The 20,824-nt window shown below is 39.7% G+C and overlaps 1 protein-coding gene across 8 annotated transcripts in view; it reads left to right on the forward strand.

Annotated features, from left to right (window-relative positions):
- Positions 1-20,824, forward strand: part of Mdr65 (Multi drug resistance 65) — a 60,463-nt gene that overhangs the window by 36,312 nt on the left and 3,327 nt on the right. For all 8 annotated transcript variants that reach the window (XM_067789594.1, XM_067789590.1, XM_067789589.1 and 5 more), the window contains 3 exons: positions 1,109-1,805; positions 6,393-6,689; positions 17,590-17,956. In XM_067789594.1, coding sequence (XP_067645695.1) covers positions 1,109-1,805; positions 6,393-6,689; positions 17,590-17,956 — 1,361 coding nt within the window. The remainder of the gene's footprint in view (positions 1-1,108; positions 1,806-6,392; positions 6,690-17,589; positions 17,957-20,824) is intronic.

The raw sequence follows: 20,824 nt of genomic DNA on the forward strand, positions 1-20,824 counted from the left end.
CGGAGCGGCAGAAGCAGTATCAGCAGATATATTATACACATTATTATCAGCCCCGTTTGCATTGCTAATATCACCAACAGTAGCAGTAGGCAATGATATTGTTTGTTTATCTGCTTTGTTATCCATATTCTGCATTTGTGTTTGGTAGTCACCAACAATACTACACCTGTCATCAAGCTTTGAGCGTAAATCGCGCATCTCAGCTTGAAGAGTGTCAACATTTTCTCTCAGACATTTATTGTAAGAGGAAATGGGGAGACATTTTTTTTAAACGTGCGGTGCCACGTGTTATGTAGAAAAGTAATTTATCTGAAATGAAATGTACAATTGAAGCTCGCGCTGAGTATTTAGTGTTCGGTTACACCCGAACTTAGCCTTCCTTACTTGTTTACTCTGATATTTATTGTAAAAGTAGTTTTAAAATTTGTCAAAAATTTATGAATTTAACCCTCAGATTAAAAGAAAATAAATGCAAGGCGCGATAATCTCCGAAGAGATTTTAGGCCGAGCTTCTCTTCCTATTTGCGTCGTGCTCCTTTTAATTTTTCCTTCAATTTGCGGCACAGGACCGACTTGTTTTATTCCGACTCCGAACGGCATCTGCAAGGCAGATGAGTTTTCACTGAGAGTTTTTCATGGCAGAAATACACTCGGAAGGCTTGCCAAACACTGCCGAGGGACGGCCCCGCTTAGAAAAATGTTCTTCTAATTGAAAAAACTTGGTCCTAAATTTTGATGTTGCTTTTCCCAGGGCGAGAACCCAGGATCTTCGGTGTGGATGGCGGAGCACGCTCCAAGCCACCCAGCCGAGGGGAATCCTGTTGCAAAAATGAATGTATCATACTTATTTTTAGCAGGCGAGGCTCTGGCGACCCCAAGCTCTTCATTGAACTGGCGTTGCAGGCGAGATGGCCTAGAACGTTCAATGTGGTAATATTAAATCGTTCCCGAGAAGGTCTGGCTAGTACCTTAATGTTGCTTATTGCCGGAACCTACCGGATCTATATCAGACAAAGGACCATTAACACCGATAACACTCAACAACAACAACGTAGATTGCTGCTCTGCAAGTGGACCTTAATTTATTTTAAATCTTTTATTTTTACAGAAATCACTCTAAACTCATTTGAGAAATCATTCGAAACGGATTTAATTAACATGGAAAAAAATCACATTCCACACAAACTGCCAAATATTAAAGTAAAAAGCAAAGAGAACAACACATCTAAAGATGATGTTGAATCTGGTGGAAATTTCTTTGTAACATTTCAACGCATATTGAAAATTGCTCGTCCCGAATGGTGTATGCTTTTTTTGGGTGCTGTATGTGCTATCGCCTTCGGTTTTACTTATCCAGCATTCTCGGTTATTTTTGGCGAATTTTATGCTGCTTTATCGCAACCTGACGAAAAGGTTGCCCTGCAACGTACTTCAGTTCTATCCATCTATTGCCTGATATTAGGTGTTTTAACTGGAATTGGAGCTTTTCTACAAACATATCTATTCAATTATGCTGGCGTTTGGCTAACTACGCGCATGCGTTCAATGACATTTACAGCGATAATGCATCAAGAGGCCGGTTGGTTTGATGAGGAGGGTAATTCGGTTGGTTCACTATCGGCGCGTTTAACTGGAGATGCATCTGGAGTACAGGGAGCTATTGGTTATCCTTTGAGTGGTTTATTACAAGCATCTTCCAATTTTGTAATTGCACTCACATTATCGCTATATTACTCATGGAAGTTGGCATTGGTTTGCTTATGCGCTTGCCCCATTATTGTTGGATCGATTATATTTGAATCAAAGTACGTAATGATTAATGTACGAGATGTACGTATGCACAACAGAAGTACTTGCACATGTATGTATGTATGTATACGGAATTCGAGCCTAGTGATTAGGAGTTAGAAAATAGATAAGCGCAGAAAGACGCATGGAGAACCAAAAAGAAATAATGAAAAGGAAAATAATAACACCTGGACGACTATGACATATACTGGAAAAGCAACATATAAATTGGCAAACTTCTTTAAAAAATACAACATTAACACAGCGTTCAAACATCGAACAACCAAGGGCGAAAACTAAGAACTAACACTAACTCAGAGGATCCGCTTAGCAGCCACGGCGTATACAAGATTACCTGCGGATGCCAACATAGTTACATAGGACAAACAGTACGGCAAATAAGGACGAGGTTCAGAGAGCACATTAGAGATTACAACAAAAAAACACGGAATCCAAACATTATACCAGAGTCTAACTTCGCGACTCACATGGTCGAAAATTAATGTTCCCCAGCAAACATCAATAAAACAGTTAGTGTTCTTCACATACAAGCAAAAGACCGACGTCTCAACGTACTGGAAAACATGGAAATCTACAAACAGAAAACATTCGACGATAGAATAATAAACGAACAGATAAACACAATTTCTGACACAATATTCGAGCCTTTAAAACTTGTTTACAAGAATCAAAGTAATCACACAGGTAAAACACACAAACGCACAACAACAAATAAACCCAAAACAATTAACGCACCAAAACAACAAACCCACAAAGAAGGGCAAACTACTAAAATGACGGACTTATCCCTTTTAGTCGGTTAACCCCACCCACTTTGACGTAGAAATTGAACCGTTGACGATAGAACCTTGGATCAGCTTGTAGGCTAATGTACACAAAATTCCTATCATCTGCAAAAACAAAATCGATTCTATCTTGCTTGGTTCAATAGATATGGACACTTATCCCTTTTAGTCGGTTAACCCCACCCACAATAGATATGGACACTTATCCCTTTTAGTCGGTTAACCCCATACACTTTGACGTAGAAATTGAACCGTTAACGATAGAACCTTGTATCAGTTTGTGGATTAATATACACATAAAAACCTACCATCTGCAAAAATAAATTCGATTCTATCTTGCTTGTTTCAATAGATATGGACACTTATCCCTTTTAGTCGGTTAACCCCACCCACTTTGACGTAGAAATTTAACCGTTAAAGATAGAACTTTGTATTAGCTTGTGGATTAATATACACATAAAAACCTACCATCTGCAAAAATAAAATCGATTCTATCTTGCTTGGTTCAATAGATATGGACACTTATCCCTTTTAGTCGGTTAACCCCACCCACAATAGATATGGACCCCATCCACTTTGACGTAGAAATTTATCCGTTAACGATAGAACCTTGTATTAGCTTGTGGATTAACATAAACGTAAAAACCTACCATCTGTAAAAATAAATTCGATTCTATCTTGCTTGGTTCAATAGATATGTATACTTATCCCTTTTAGTCGGTTAACCCCACCCAGTATGACGTAGAAATTGAACCGTTAGCGATAGAACCTTGGATCAGCTTGTGGATTAACATAAACGTAAAAACCTACCATCTGTAAAAATAAATTCGATTCTATCTTGCTTGGTTCAATAGATATGTATACTTATCCCTTTTAGTCGGTTAACCCCACCCACTATGACGTAGAAATTGAACCATTAAAGATACAGCCTTGGATCAGCTTGTGGATTAATATACACATAAAAACCTATCATCTGCAAAAACAAAATTGATTCTATCTTGCTTGGTTCAATAGATATGGACACTTATCCCTTTTAGTCGGTTAACCCCACCCACAATAGATATGGACACTTATCCCTTTTAGTCGGTTAACCCCATCCACTTTGACGTAGAAATTGAACCGTTAACGATAGAACCTTGTATCAGCTTGTGGATTAATATACACATAAAAACCCGCCATCTGCAAAAACAGAATCGATTATATCTTGCTTGGTTCAATAGATATGGACACTTATCCCTTTTAGTCGTTTAACCCCATCCACTTTGACGTAGAAATTGAACCGTTAACGATAGAACCTTGTATCAGCTTATGGATTAATATACACATAAAAACCTATCATCTGCAAAAACAAAATCGATTCTATCTTGCTCGGTTCAATAGATATGGACACTTATCCCTTTTAGTCGGTTAACCCCACCCACAATAGATATGGACACTTATCCCTTTTAGTCGGTTAACCCCATACACTTTGACGTAGAAATTGAACCGTTAACGATAGAACCTTGTATCAGTTTGTGGATTAATATACACATAGATATGGACACATCCCTTTTAGTCGGTTAAACCCATCCACTTTGACGTAGAAATTGAACAGTTAACGATAGAACTTTGTATTAGCTTGTGGATTAATATACACATAAAAACCTATCATCTGCAAAAACAAAATCGATTCTATCTTGCTTGGTTCAATAGATATGGATACTTATCCCTTTTAGTCGGTTAACCCCATCCACTTTGACGTAGAAATTGAACCGTTAACGATAGAACCTTGTGTCAGCTTGTCAGCCTCAGTCAGCCACACAAATCGATCAGAAAAACCACCCTCGGTTCTGAATGAGCACACAGCACATACACATAAATATATATACACAAGCATCAAATTTGACAATACCTGCTAATATACCTACGAACTATAAATACAGGACAAACGACAACAACAGATCAGAACGAAAATAGACAAAACAAAATAAGTTAGAAAATAGCCGTGGCAGGGAGATATAAAGGTTCCGGTATACATATCTCTGAGGATGTTTTTGCCGAATTTTTCCTTTAATAGGAGCAATTTTTACTCTTTGCTAGTAATTCTCGATCCGGGATGTGTACCTAATACTTTTGGTATGATTATCAAGTACGGTACCTTGAGGAGAGGCGCAGAAATACACTCGAGGTGTTGGCGAGCCACTGCCGAAAAGCGACTTCCCTGTTTTCAAATTAAAACAATTTTATCTAAATAGTTGATGTTCTTTGCCCGGGTCTTAAACCTAGGACCTTGGGTGTGGTACCTTGAGAAAGGGAAATTCCCGGACCCTCTACGGAACCTTGTTACTGTAGCTAGGTAGTCTGAAACCTGCTATTTTCTATTGGCGGAGTGTAGCTGGTACTATGTAATAGGGTAAAATAAATACCTTGGCATTTTACTTGACCGCAAGTTGTCAGAGCTAGGAAAGTCTACGTCGCCTTGTACTGCTGCCATGGGGCCATTGTGAAACGCCGGAGTCTTTTCAAGGGCTGGGCAACTGCTGTATGATAAGGAGGTCACCAATCATCTACTTTTGAGTGGAGCGCACTAGACACGGCTTCTAATGTTCTAAATTATAAAGAAACTGTGCAGCGAACGGCCCAATACCAAATCTTGCTGTGAAAGCAATCTATTGGGGCAACATTATTAAGAGTACAACCCCACCCCGAGATGTAATTAGGCATTCTTGCAATCTTCGATTTCATATTTAGCAAAACAGATTACTATGCGCTTGTTTTTGTCCCAACTGTTAACCTTGGAATTCGTGGACCTTCGAGGGAGCAGTGCGATGGAGATCTCGTATGAGGTAGGGGTCTGGTGAGCTTGTTTAGGGATAGATCAAAGCTGGATGGAAAGGTTGGTGGGTATAATTTCCTCCAAGAACTAGAAGTGTGCCGGAATTTTAGTTTGTCCGATCACTGTAGCATCTTCCAGCGAAAGACTCCCATATTAAGGATGCGATGGACCGGATGCTATCCAGTGAGTAGGGAGTTTAGCATCTACTCGGACAGTATGGTGGCTATCAAGGTGTTGGGATCCCAAACTCTGCGGTCCGGCGTAGTTGGTGTCTTAATTCGTTCGCGGTCGCATCGATCAAGATTATCTGGATGCCAACGCAAAGTGACATCCCCGGTAATTGCCATGCGAGTCTCTTAGCAGTATGAACGTGAAAGCCGGATGTAGTCTTTGAAATTCTGCCGGCTTCTTGCAGTCTGCTTATAGAAAAATATGTCACGTATCAACTTGGCTGGACTGACACCATCTCTTTCTAGGTGTTGAGGTCCTTGCCTTTTATTAATACCAAGCGCTCAGCGGAACTACTATTGTTCATTAAGGCTCGTGTGTTAATGGGACACTGATCGATGAGAATACACGCGATGCGTCTCGTTATTCTGAACAATCCCCCAGCTGTGTTAGTTGCATGGAGGCTGTCTAGTCTTTTGATGCTTAACTGTCCAGATTTTTCGAGGACAAGGCATAGAAATGGGAATACGTAAAAGTAGGAACGAATAGGTTATTTCTAAGAAGGGATGATTGGCAAAGTCGTGTCGTTTGCTCCATTCAGCAGGACTCCTTGTTCTGCTTTTTGAAGTTCAGTTTTATTATGTCGACGCCGACGAGAATATATGTCAGAGAAAAAGAGTGCGGTAACAAAAAAAAAATAGTTATCGAAAGCGGAAATACATAGATTTGTTTTTCGATATAGCTTGCTTCCCGTCGACGATATCATCCAATTCTAATTATTTATGCCTATTTAAAATTTCTTTTTTGTCGTGCAGATTTATGAGCGCATCTCTAATTGATGAGAAGATCGCATTGGAGGAGGCATCTCGAATTGCAACAGAGGCCATTACAAATATTCGAACAATTGCTGGATTACGGCGAGAGGCTCAAACAATTGATCGATATAATTTAGAGATTGATAAAGTTAAATCAATGATTAAACAAAAACTAAAATATCGCGGTCTAATAAATGCATCGGGTCAATCATTTATATTTTTTGCATATGCTGTGGCGCTCTGCTATGGAGGCGTACTCGTGTCTGAAGGAAAGGTTCCATTTCAGGATATCATCAAGTATGTACGAGGAATTTGAGCACTAGCATAAAAGTATTTGCAACCGCACTAATAATTCATACTAATATCTTGCATGTGTATAATATTGTACAGGATGCCGAATATGGAAATTTAACAAAACGCCACCACATGATAATTTGTAACAATTGTTGTTGGATCTGTAGTGTACTTAATTGTATTGATACTACTGTAGTCACGTTGGATAATACGTTTATTGATCCAACGTAAATTTATTACATAAGTAATACTCTTACAACTAATAAATGAAATTTAGTTAAAAATTGAGATGTTCTTGCTAAAACGTGTTGCGTGTCGTTCGTTGCGTTAAAGAATCTGTCATTAGCCCAAAACGGGTTGCCGTCATGCAGGAAAGTGAGCATGTTGCCACAGTAGCCCCCCAGGAGTGACTTCGATGCACCTGAGAAGTCACGGATCGTTGCACTGCCGACCTCTGCTCATTGATGGCACTACAGTTGTTACTTGTGCCATTCGTGTTCTGATTTTCTGCTTCAATAAATGCAGGCTTAAGCCTTTCTGTTGATACTGTGGGTGCCTTAAAATCGATGTCAATCTTGAATACATAGTTCGATATGCGCTCGAGCACTTCATATGGACCTCGATACGGTTGTTTTAGTGGTTTTTTTACTTCGTCTACTCCTACGAACACATGAGTACAACTATGAAGACTATAATTTCTGCTGTGCTGGCTTTAATGTCGTCTTTGAAACTTGTGCGAAGACCGCGCAACACCACTGGCAGTACATTTACCCAGTTTGATGAGGCGTGGCACCGTGTCGCTTTGAGGGACCTATGCCAACGCTCGACCATACCATTCGATGCTGGGTGAAAAACTGTTGTTCGAGTTCAGTTGCATCCTATGAGTTGCGTGAATGCGTTGAAGAATTTTGACTCGAATTGAGAGCCTCGATCACTGGTAACAGTAGCTGGTGCTCCGAAGCGGCTTACCCACCAGGCGAAAAATGCTTTTGCTACTGTATCGGTATAGATGTCTTTTAGCGGTATTGCTTCGAGTGAAGCGATCGATCTGTATCCGTCGCAAAATGGCATGATTATGATGCCGACATAAAAGTTTTTGAAACGCTCACTCGGTACCTCGATGTGTTGCCGGAATGTTTCTTTCATGACGGTGTACCTTGCTACGTTGGCATGACAAACATGTACGGACCCACCGAATACTGTCACGATTCATATGTGGCCACGCGTATTGTTGACTTACGAGCTTTTGTGTTGCTCGTCCATTGGGGTGCGAGATGTTGTGAATCGAACACCTTTCGTCGTAGTGACGAGGGTATGTATGTCCTTACCTTGCCCGTCGATACGTCAAAGTACAAGTCGGCATCAGAATCATCAACTTTGAGTTTGCGTAGTTTCAGATCGTAGATTCGATCTCTCTAGCTGATGTGCTCACAGGGAAGTTTTTGGTATTAATCCGCGACAGCGCATCGGCTACCGTGTTTTTATGTCCCGGTGTATGTACTATCGTGCTGGTAAACTGACTGATATACTGAAGTTGGCGTTGTTGCCGGGGCGAAGCCTTATCAGTGTTTTCATCTAACGCAAATGAGAGTGGGCGATGGTCAGTAATAACTGTGACGGATCGGCCCTCTAACAGATGTTTAAAGAATCGTATGCCTTTGAAGATAGCTAATAGTTCACGATCGTAGGCGGTATAGGTTCGTTCAGTCTTACTGAGTTTAGCCACATAGAACCCTAAAGGTTGTATCATACCGTTGATAGATTGGTCCAGTGCCGCCCCTACTGCCTGATCAGATGCATCGCAGCGAAGAGTCAGCTGCGTATGACAGCTGGACGGCATCTATCAATGCCATTTTACAGTCATCAAAGGCTTTTGATGTTGTTTCATTCCATCCCACCGGACGTTTGTCGTTATTTTTCGCTCCCGCGGTGAGGGCGAATAGTGGTGCCTGAATCTCCGAATCTCGAGGAATTTTTAGCCTATAAAAGTTCCATGAGCCTAAAAAACGTCGAAGCTCAGCAATTGTTTGTGGTTTCGGATAGTTTCGCATTGCTTCTATGCGCTGAGTGGTTGGCTTAAGTCCTGCTCTGTCGGATGTATGTCCGAGGTAGACCACCTCTTGTTGTGCGAACGAACATTTGTTGACATTAATTGATAGGCCGTACTGTCTGAGGCGGTGAACACCATTCTTAGGTGTTTTTTGTGTTCCTCCATGGAGTTAGATGCTGTCAAGATATCGTCGATGTAAATATGACAAAACTACAAGTCTCGAAATATGGAACCCATTAATCTTTGAAATGACTGTGCAGCTTTTCATAAGTGGAATGTCATTACGTTGAATTCGAAGAGGCTGAGGGGTGTTATTACCGCTGTTTTCGGTCGGTCTTCAGGTGCTACTGGAATCTGGTAGTATGCTCGCGTGAGATCCACTGCACACTGCAGCCATGCATTGTATGTGAAGTCTCGGAGATGCGGAATGGAATACCTGTCGGGCACACACAAATGCGCCAATTTCCTTTTTTTTCGCACGAGATGTAGTGGGCTGGCCCATTGGCTCTTTCACGGAGCGCAAATACTGTCGAATTCTTTTTTTGCTTCTGATAATTTTTCTCCAGCGAGCCGACGCGCCCTCTCTGCGACGGGTGTACCCTGCGTAGTTATGTGGTGCATTACGCTATGCTTGGGCGTGAAGGGATTAGTCGGTTTGGTGATTCCCTCGAACTCCTGAAGGAGGCGTTCCACATAACTGTTATAAGTGGCGGATGTAACGTGTGCGGCCGTCATTTCTTGCATTGATGCTTGAGGTCGTGGAGACTGGGACTTAGTAACCTTTGAGTTAGAGTCTACCAGCCTCCGATTGCGTAGAGCGACGAGCAGGTTGTTATGTTTGATGTAGTCGGCACCTAATATGGGATGCGCAACGTCTGCACCTGTGAATTGCCACTTGAAAGTTTGGCCCAGACCAATGTCGAGCGTTAGTTGGTGTAAGCCGTAAGTTCTTATTATAGAGCCATTTGCTGCAAAGAGAGTGAAATCAGTTTTCTTTAGATTCGTTGGAATATTATTGAGAACTCCCCTGGGTAGCACCGAAATGTCGGCGACGTTGTCGATCAAGAATTTGAGACGATTTTTTAAATCGGTTATTTGTAGACGCGAATTGAACGGGCCGTCAGCTGTGCCTACGAGGATGACCGACGGCCTTGTTTGTTTAAATTGCTTTTGCGAAAATTACAGGGTTGTCGGCACTTATTTGCTTGAGCACCGAATCGCGTGTGATAATAGCACATGTTCTTTCCCATTTCTCTCGGTTTTTCATCTCTTCTTGTTTTTACCGCCGTCGTGAGCGCCTGTACTGGGCAGTTAATTCTTCGATGTTATGTGCAAACAATTTGTGTGCTTCGTTGTATGCTACTGCCCTGTCAGCTGTTGGGGGCCCCACTTTGGTAGTCACTGGCAAAATGCTATTTTCCACCTCATAAATTTTGTCTGCTTGTAAAGCGAGGCTGTCAAGATCGTTAGTGGCGCTGAGGGCCAAAATTCGACGCACGTTCTGTGGCATTTGTTCCAGAAAAATTGTACGTATAATGTTCTCGGTCACCATACCAGCTGCTAAACTTTTTAAACGCAGTAAATATTGTGATGGCTTTCCATCAGTGAACTCAGTGTTATGAAGCAGACGTCGTAATTTGCTTTCGCTGCTTTCTTCGAATATGACAAGCAGTCGTGTCTTTAAAGCCTGGAATTTACCATAATCTGGTGGATCCTTAATAATGTCGGCCACAAATGGTAGGGTAGTATTGTCCAAGTGCACCAAAACATACCGGTACTGTGATATGTCGCTGCGAATTTGTGCTATTTCGAGTGCGGCCTCGACTTGTATAAACCATATTGCACAATTGTCTTTCCAGAATGGGGGTAATTTAACTGCACGAGTGGCTGAGATAATACCACCGGGGCTTTCGCTGAATGCTGAACCAAATTCTGAAACACTTGAAGATGTGGTTGCCGTGTTTTCGGTGATCGAGTTTTGTGTTTGCCTGCTCATTTTGAGTTTGGGGTCACCAATGTAGTGTACTTGATTGTATTGATACTACTGTAGTCACGTTAGATTATACGTTTATTGATCCAATGTAAATGTATTACATAAATAATACTATTACAACTAAAAAATGAAATTTAGTTAAAAATTGAGATGTTCTTGTTGAAACGTGTTGTGCGTCGTTCGTTGCGTTTAAAAATCTGTCTGCCCAAAACTGGTTGCCGTCATGCAGAAAAGTGAGCATGTTGCCACAGATCTTACTGGAGATTGGGTACGGAGCTAACTATTTTCGTACACCTATGGATAAATGCAGTCATGCCTGGTTTTCGTTAACTCAAATTGGATGACCTCCAAATACGGTCTCATAATGTCACGATACCCAATTGATGTAACTTCACATAACCATTACGCATCATACCGTCGTAATGATTCGGAGCCATATAATACGTCTTGAGACTTGAAAAGCAGAGGTCGTGATATTTTTGCACATATGAGTTGTGATAGGCAGATGTCGCCGTTGTATTTCATCTAAATGCCAAGCAGCGACACCTATTTTTGAAAAAGTAGGTTTAGCGTTGCCAAACTAAAGACAAGAAATTAACAAATTATCTGGCTCACAAATTGGACCAGATTTTCTATCTGGATTTGTTTGGCTCAAATCGTTTTTGTTGAATTTACATGCAAATTTATGTATCTGACTCAGGATCTTTGCAACGGAATGATGGCTGTAGTAAACAATACACATACCCTGCAAAAATTGCGAGTACTCCATGCATGCATGTATAGAGTACTCGCTATGGACCAACTGAGTACTCCAAAAATTAACCACAATTCATACAAAAAATATGGTCCAATTAACATTGCGATGTCCTAGGACTGGACCATATACTCCAGCTCCGCATTACATCAGATTAATCCATGGAGTACCCACAGTCCAATAAACATCGTATAGTGATTACAATCGTTAAAAACGAGCAATGATCGGCTTCCATTGTGTTCCTGTAGAAACACGAGTTGGTCCATTGCGAATACAGGAGCAGTGGGAGCATATCTCCAAAGCACTTCGTACTGCCGCCGAGGAAAAAATTGGTTACCGGCGGCCACGAAAAAACAACTGGTACGATGAAGAATGCCGCGTTGCAACCGAAAGAAAAGACGCTGCCTACAGGGCTGCGTTAAAAGCGAGCGCGACAAGAAGAGTGTGTGAACGCTATCGTGAGTTGAAAAGGAAAGCGAGACGCCTTTTCAGGAAGAAAAAAGCAGAAGCAGAAAGGCGTGAGTGCGAGGAGCTTGAGCTGCTAGCCACCAGGAATAACGTCCGAAAATTCTACCAAAAAATACGGCGACAGACGGAAGGTTTTAAGACCGGGGCAAACTCCTGTAGGAATGAAAACGGCGACCTTGTAACTGATGTCCAGAGAGTGATTAGATTATGGAGGGAATACTTCTCTGCTCTCCTGAATGGAGGCAGCAATTCACCGCGCAGAGATGAAGAACCCGATCCCGCAATCGATGTTGATGGAATATATGTCCCCCTGCCCGAGTATGACGAAGTTAGAATAGCAATAACCAGATTGAAAAACAAGGCCGTGGGCGTTGATGGATTGCCTGCGGAGCTATTAAAGTTCGGCGGCGAGGAGTTGGTAAGGCGCATGCAGCAGCTTCTTAGCAAAATATGGGCGGACGAAAGCATGCTCGACGGTTGGAAACTAAGTGTTCTTTGCCCAGTCCACAAGAAGGGGGATACTGCAAAATGCACCAGCTATCGTGGAATCAGCCTTCTTAATATCGCATATAAGGTCCTTTCAAGTGTATTGTGCGAAAGATTGAAGCCCACCGTGAACCGGCTGATTGGACCTTATCAGTGCGGCTTCAGACCTGGGAAATCTACCATCGACCAGATTTTCACAATGCGCCAAATCTTGGAAAAAAAACCGTGAAAAGAGAATCGACACACATCACCTCTTCGTCGACTTTAAAGCCGCCTTCGACAGTACGAAAAGGAGCTGCCTATATGCCGCTATGTCTGAATTTGGTTTCCCCGCAAAACTTATACGGCTGTGCAAAATGTCGTTGGGCAACACCATCAGCTCAGTCAGAATTGGGAAGGACCTCTCCGAGCCGTTCGAAACTAAACGAGGTTTCAGACAGGGTGACCCCCTATCGTGCGATTTCTTTAATTTGATGCTGGAGAAAATTATACTAGCTGCAGAACTTAACCGCACTGGAACAATATACTATAAAAGCGTGCAATTACTGGCATATGCTGATGACATTGATATCATCGGCTTAAACACCCGCGCTGTTAGTTCTGCTTACTCCAAACTGGAAAAAGAAGCGGTAAAGATGGGTTTGATTGTGAATGAGGACAAAACGAAGTACCTGCTGTCATCGAGCAAAGAGCCAGCGCATATGCGCCTTGGCAACCACGCTACTGTTGGCAGCCATAATTTCGAAATAGTAAAAGACTTCGTTTATTTGGGAACCAGCATCAACACTAGCAACAACATCAGCACTGAAATCCAGCGAAGAATCAATCTTGCCAATAAATGTTACTTTGGACTAGGTAGGCAATTGAAAAGTAAAGTCCTCTCTCGGCGAACGAAAATCATACTCTACAAGTCACTTATCGTACCCGTCCTGCTATATGGGGCAGAAGCATGGACCATGACAACAGCAGATGAAGCGGCTTTGGGAGTGTTCGAGAGAAAAGTTCTTCGAAAGATTTATGGACCTCTACGCGTTGGCGATGGCCATGTTATGCGAATGAAAGATGATGCTCCGGCCAAGAAAGTGTTTCTATCGGAACCCGCCTATGGAAGCAGGTGGAAAACGATTTAAACTCCCTGGCTGTGACCAATTGGCGCGGGTTGGCGGAGCGAAGGAGCGACTGGCGCGCCTTGTTGGACGGCCATAACCGTTTAGACGGTTAAGCGCCAATTAAATAAGTAAGTAATGATGTGATAAAACTCGTAAGGTGGATTAACTTTTGCCGTCTTTCAGTGAGTTTTACAGCTCCGGCTCACGCTCAATTCTCACGGGAATGCTCTGGATCATTGAGAGACTTGAGAAGCAGATGTGAAATTTCCGTGAAATGTGATAGGCAGATGTCGCCGCTGTTTTTCATTTAACTCATACGGCGAAAGGCCAAGCAGCGATATCGATTTTAGAAAAATTAGGTATATTAAAGGCCGCGTTGCCAACCTAAAAAGAAGTAATTAACAAATTATCTGGCTCACAAATCTGGTTTTATCTGGCTCAAATCGTTGTTGCTGCATTTACATGCAAAATTATTTATCTGGCTCAGGATTTTGCCACCGGATGATAGCTATTATTACAAACAAGTAAGGAAAGCTAAGTTCGGGTGTAACCGAACATTACATACTCAGCTCAGAGCTTTGGAGACAAAATAAGGTTAAAATCACCATGTGAGAAAATGAACCTAGGGTAACCCTGGAATGTGTTTGTATGACATGGGTATCAAATGGAAGGTATTAGAGTATTTTAAAAGGGAGTGGGCTATAGTTCTACAGGTGGACGCCTTTTCGATATATCGCCATAAAGGTGGACCAGGGGTGACCCAGAACATCATCTGTCGGGTACCGCTAATTTATTTATATATGTAATACCACGATTACATATATAGCAGTATTCCTGCCATGATACCAAGGGATTTTGATTTCGCCCTGCAGAAATTTTTCATTTTCTTCTACTTAAAATGGTAGGTATCACACCCATTTTAAAAAGTTTTTTTCCAAAGTTATATTTTGCGTCAAAAAACCAATCCAATCACCATGTTTCATCCCTTTTTTCGTATTTGGTATCGAAAAAGTGGGCGTGGTCATAGTCGGATTTCGCCCATTTTTAATACCAAGATAAAATGAGTTCAGGTAAGTACATGAACTACGTTTAGTAAAGATATATCGATTTTGGCTCAAGTTATCGTGTTAACGACCAAGAGGAAGGACAGACGGTCGAATGTGTATAAAAACTGGGCGTGGCTTCAACCGATTTCGCCCATATTCACAAAAAACAGTTACCCCCATAGAAGCTATGCCTTACCAAATTTCACAAGGATTAGTAAATTTCGACTTATGGCGTTAAAAGTATTTTAGACAAATTAAATGAAAAAGGGCGGAGCTACGCCCATTTTGAAATTTTCTTTTATTTTTGTATTTTGTTGCATCATATCATTACTGGAGTTGAATGTTGAGATAATTTACTTATATACTGTAAGGATATTAAATTTTTTGTTAAAATTTGACTTTAATTTTTTTTTTTAAAGCGGGCGTGTTCGTCACCCGATTTTGCTAATTTATATTAAGCAAATATATAGTAATAGGAGTAACGTTCCTGCCAAATTTCATCATGATATCTTCAACGACTGCCAAATTACAGCTTGCAAAACTTTGAAATTACCTTCTTTTAAAAGTGGGCGGTGCCACGCCCATTGTCCAAAATTTTACTAATTTTCTATTCTGCGTCATAAGGTCAATCCACCTACATCATCACTTTATCCGTCTTTAGTAATGAATAACGGCATTTTTTCGGTTTTTCGGAATTTTTGATATCGGAAAAGTGGGCGTGGTTATAGTCCGATTTCGTTCATTTTCATTAAGATACGTTAAAATTTACTCAAGTTATCGTGTTTACAGACGGACGGACGGACATGGCTAAATGAATTTCTTTTTTCGCCCAGATCATTTTGATATATAGAAGTCTATATCTATATCGATTAGTTTATACCGTTACGGATTACCGTTATGCGAACAGAATTAATATACTCTGGGAGCTCTGCTCAGCTGAGTATAAAAATAGAAATTTGATAAAATTTTGGAAAGCTATGGTCAGGCATGCTTAACCAACGAAACGATATCATTTCGTTACGATAATCAACGTTAATAAACGAAACGAAGTCATTTCGTTTCGTTTATTAACGTTAAGATCGTCAAATTAACGAAATGATTTCGTTTCGTTTTCTGCCATATCAAAACGAAATCAAATCGTTTATGTTGATTATTAATTTCAAACTATGCTGGCAAAGCTGATTGATGGCGGAGTCAATAAAGGTGAAAGCATTATCCAAGCTGATTGCAACTTTTCTCATGAATTTTGACAGTACGAACATTTCTCAGAGTATTTTTGACATTACCACCAACGAATTACACAAACAAATTACATAGAGTTTGTGTGTGTATGTGCGCTCATTGTTGCCACCTTACGGCTTCACCATGGCTATAGCATTGCCAGCATAATTCAAACATAAAGTATCACGTTTTCGTTAACGTTTTTAACGTTAACGAAAGCTTTTCGTTTCGGTTAAAAACGAGATACAATTTATCTTGATAATTTCTTTATCGATAATATTTCGAAGTGTTTCAACGGAAACGGTGGAAATTTTTTGATAAACGATTAGCTTAACGTTAAGGTGCATCCCTGGCTATGGTTATGTTTGTGCAAAGGACGAAAACTTAAAAAATAATGTGAATGGTTCTGGTACGCTTTTTTTAGTTAAGCTCTTCACAAAACTTCTAATACCAAAGTGGAACAAAAAATGAATAATTTTAACGAGATTTGGTAAGAACATTGTTTCTATGAGAGTAACTGTTTTATAGCTTTTTATCGAAAACGAGATTTGCACGTGTTTAATTATTGACACAAACTTTAGAAATTCTTAATTATTTTTGCACCTTCTGTAATATTTCGAGTCACTGAAGTGTCGAACAAATAACTCAAATATTCCTTATAGCAAACGGTTCTACTACTTTTGTAGTAGTACTTCACAATTTCTCGCGTTTTTCACTTGTAGCGTGTTAAAATCAAACTGATTCCTTAAGGTCGAGCCACAATGAAATTTTTCATATAGATACGATCAACGCAATCTTATGTATGCCAGTAAGATCGCCACAATCACGCAAGATGTTGCGTTGTTAAATATAAGGGAACTTCAGACTTGGCAATTGAAGTATATTTCACCTTGCCCATTCGCATACAAAATTCGCGAAACACTGTTATATACATTCTCACTATACAAGAAATATATTTGCTAGCATATTTTTTGCCCTATTCATATGTTAAATTGTAGTTTTTAATTGCAAAAAAGAAAATTACCAACAAGTGGGAAAATAATTTCACTTGCAAATTGTGAAAGCACCCTAAGGCAAAGAAAAAGTCGAATACTTCTTCTTATGCTTGCTTGCAACAAAAGTTGGAAGTTGTCTACTTTTTCGCTCGATCTGCCATTCTCCATGAAAATACGTGCAATCCACGCATCATGCATAAGATTGTTTTAAACGCATCTATATGAAAAACTTCTGATGTGACGGAGCTTTTATTCCTCAGCTTTGCCTGCTTTTATACTCTGTTGACTCGTTCGCATATTTCTCGAAAGGTCTAGCCTCTTCACAAACAGCCTTCTCGAACAACTGCTTATTTATTTCTCAATTCTGCATCTCATATTCGCGTTTGTCTTCTAGTTATATGCGTGGATATGTGTGAACTTCTGCTCTTAGGCGATGATTACAAGATGTGTGATTGTTTCTCTTTCTTATTCGCTAGCTGCTTACTACATGTATATATGTGAAATATTCTCTTTGCTGCTTAGGTACATGTATGTATGTGCGGCTGCTTGCTTTGTTGCTTACATTTTCATATGTGTGGTTGCTTGATTTGCTGTTGCTGTGCATTTATTTACTAGCAGCATAGTGATGTATAGAACTGCTAATACTCATCACAGATTTTTTCAACACTCATATAATTTAATGTTCATTAGACTTCCTCACTAGTTTTATTTGACAATAATCGCACATTTCCAATAATTAAAAAAATATAAACGTAATAATTTTTCCTATTCACAATTCCAGGGTCTCCGAAACGCTTTTATATGGTTCTATGATGTTAGCTCAATCATTAGCATTTGCACCAGCGTTTACAGCAGCTTTGGTATCAGCCCATCGATTATTTCAAATACTAGATCGAACACCAAAAATACAATCCGCTCGGAAACGTGGGGCAAATATACCAAAAAAGGGACTGACACAATTCGAAGGTGTTCGCTTTACTAATATTGAATTTAAATATCCAACACGTACAGATGATACAATTTTAAATGGATTAAATTTGGAAGTGCCCAAAGGGAAAACTGTGGCATTGGTTGGACGATCGGGATGTGGTAAATCGACCTGTATACAACTGTTAATGCGTTTATATGATCCAGATAGCGGAACTATTGTAAGTTTTATATTAAAGACTACCTATTATCCGCTGTTTCGTAGGCGTCGAACTTTGAAATAAAATATCTAAATAATTATTTTTGCGTATAATTAAAGCATGAGTTGTCTAAAACAATTGCATCTCAAGAGCCTAGGCGCCTAGCGGTTTAAAACTTATTCTTAACTGTTAGTTCGACCATGATGCAACAGTCAAAGTTGCACACAATCTTGAATGTATAGACAATGGACCCGTTAAAATATTATATGTAGAGATAACTGAATAGTAGTAGTAGGGTGTAGTAATAATAATAGCTTAAAGATTTATCCTCCTAGGAGTTTTATGCTGCTTCTTAATTTTCCTACAAATGTTTTATGACATGTTTATAAAAAAATTACTTACTGCGTTTGTTTATGCTTCCAGTGCCCCATTGCAAATACTCAAGAGTGAAAAACTGCTCCCAACGTTGGGAACTATTTTCCCACCGTTGTTTGGCTAATATATATTCGAACGATATCTTAGTGCTGTTTTTTTAGATTCAACCGCCGTTTTGGCTCAACAACTATAATTAGATAAATAAACTTTTAACTCGGGGGTTTTTAACACAAAGCAAGCTCTATATTTACCGGAAGCCATGGTGACCTTAAAGTATTTCACCATTAATCCACACACTTTCAGTAGAATTTGCATCGCAGCCTATGACCAAAGATTGGTTCCCGGATTGAGTACTATACTGTGCAGCAACGTGTTATACATACATATGTATATATTTAAACATGCGGCATTCCTGGTAGAGCGCAATCAGCTTTAAGAGTCTTTGTGGCTTCATAAATATAAAAGTTTAAAATAACTTAACTTATGTAGGTGTATACATACATAATAAGAATCTGTCAATACCTTTAAAATCGTTAATACTTAATGAGCGGAACACTGCGCCCAACTTTGGGCACTACATTGTATATACATATACACAAGCTGCTCTGTGTATTGCTACTTGTAATTCAGTGGTGCTATTGTTCTGCAAGGGTAACTATAATTAAGTATACATGCATAAAACAGGCTTAAATCAGATTTATACATTAGAGTGGGTCGATTTGTATGGACGAAAGTTAACCGATATGGCGCCATAGATTTTTCGATAGGATTTGGGCTCAGGAAAAAAAATTTCCACTACGCATACCCAAAAAAATAATTTTCGAGCCTGCGAAATTTAATTTTTTTGACTTTTTTCGACTTTGATTTTTAAGGTTTTTTTCATGACCTACTAAAAAAATTTTCATATGTATACCCTGTCCGACCCAAAAACATTTTCGTATACATGAAAATTTTACAATCAAAAGAAAAATTTTTTAGTAGGTCATGAAAAAAACCTTCAAAACCAAAGTCGAAAAAAAGTCAAAAAAATTTAATTTCGCAGGCTCGAAAATTATTATTTTTGGGTATGCATAGTAGAACTTTTTTCCCGAGCCCAAATTCTATCGAAAAATCGATGGCGCGATATCGGTTAATAAATCGACCCAGTCTAATATAAATATTGCAAGCACTATCTTTACCTTCACCCGAACACATGGTATCCTCAAAATCACCTCTTCCAGCAGTGTTTGCCGTCCTCCTGATGACCAATTGTAGCTCTCGGACTCGTATACTAGGTTGGACAGCGTCGTATTATAAAAGACAAAACCTTAAATATAAAAAATACAATACACCCGACCCTAAGGAAAAGAAAATCAGTCGCCACCTGTAACTCCAGACAGTTCCAACAACAAATTTCGCTGGAATTCGGTATTTTCAGCCTATATTTACTGTTGCTGATCGGGATCACTCGCATTCCGACAGCATTAATATAACAATAAAATTATATGATGTGTAACCAAAATAAGGTCAAACAAAAGTTGGAGTAGGGGGGATTGGAAACACGTCCTTTTCAACCTCCCAATATATTTTGAACTGTGCTGATCGGAATCTTCATGCGTTCCGACAGCGTCTTTACTAAACAAAGTTGAGGGGTGATTGGGTACACTTCAATTTCCAACATCCAAAGACATGTTTAGCTGTGTTGATCGGAGACCAATACATTCCGACAGCTTATAATACAAATATAATTGAAAAATATATGTTCCAAATTTTGTTGCCTTAAGCTGGGAGCCCTGGAGGATTGGAAACGCGTCCTTTCCAACCTTCCTTAAATGACTGGCTCCCAGACTCGTCCGTTTGTTACGCCAGTAAATATGCTGATCGGAATCACATGGCATTCCAACAGCATATTCAATAGAAATAAATGATATAATAATGAATTGCACTTAGTAGTTTAAGTTTTAGGCCTAAACAGCCGTAATAATAAATAAATTAAATTAAAAAAATTAAATATAACTCACTCGGCTTTAAGGGTCACTGTAATGCCATTTAATCGAGACTTTTCGTCAATACTTAATGTGGGTAAAACTGCGGACCGTTGTAACGTTATAACTATACCAATTTGAAAAAATCTTAACTTAAATTTATACAGATTGCAGTCTCTTTCCTTACTTTCGTCAGAAGCAATCGAAGCTTTGAAGTCGGCGATACTTAATGAGTGGAAAATTGTTTTTGTTCTTCAGATTCAAGAGCCGTGAAAAATAAGATCTATAATTAGAAAAATGTATGAGTTTTGATTTGGATTTTAGCACAATGCAGGTTCTAGCTGTACTTTCATCATGGCATATGACGACCTTAATTTAGTGATCTTTAATCATCCATTCCTTGGGGTTGTATGTACAAGGTTGTTGAATAAGGGTATCGTCTAGTCCAGTATCGTCTATTCAAAAACATTTGCGGTCATAAGCAAAAAAAAGTTCGTAAAGGCTACGAACCGTCGGGTGTTTATATACTAACGCTAAGCGTGTTTAATGT

The sequence above is a fragment of the Eurosta solidaginis genome, chromosome 5 (genome assembly GCF_040869045.1).
Source record: "Eurosta solidaginis isolate ZX-2024a chromosome 5, ASM4086904v1, whole genome shotgun sequence".
In the NCBI taxonomy this organism is placed as follows: domain Eukaryota; kingdom Metazoa; phylum Arthropoda; class Insecta; order Diptera; family Tephritidae; genus Eurosta; species Eurosta solidaginis.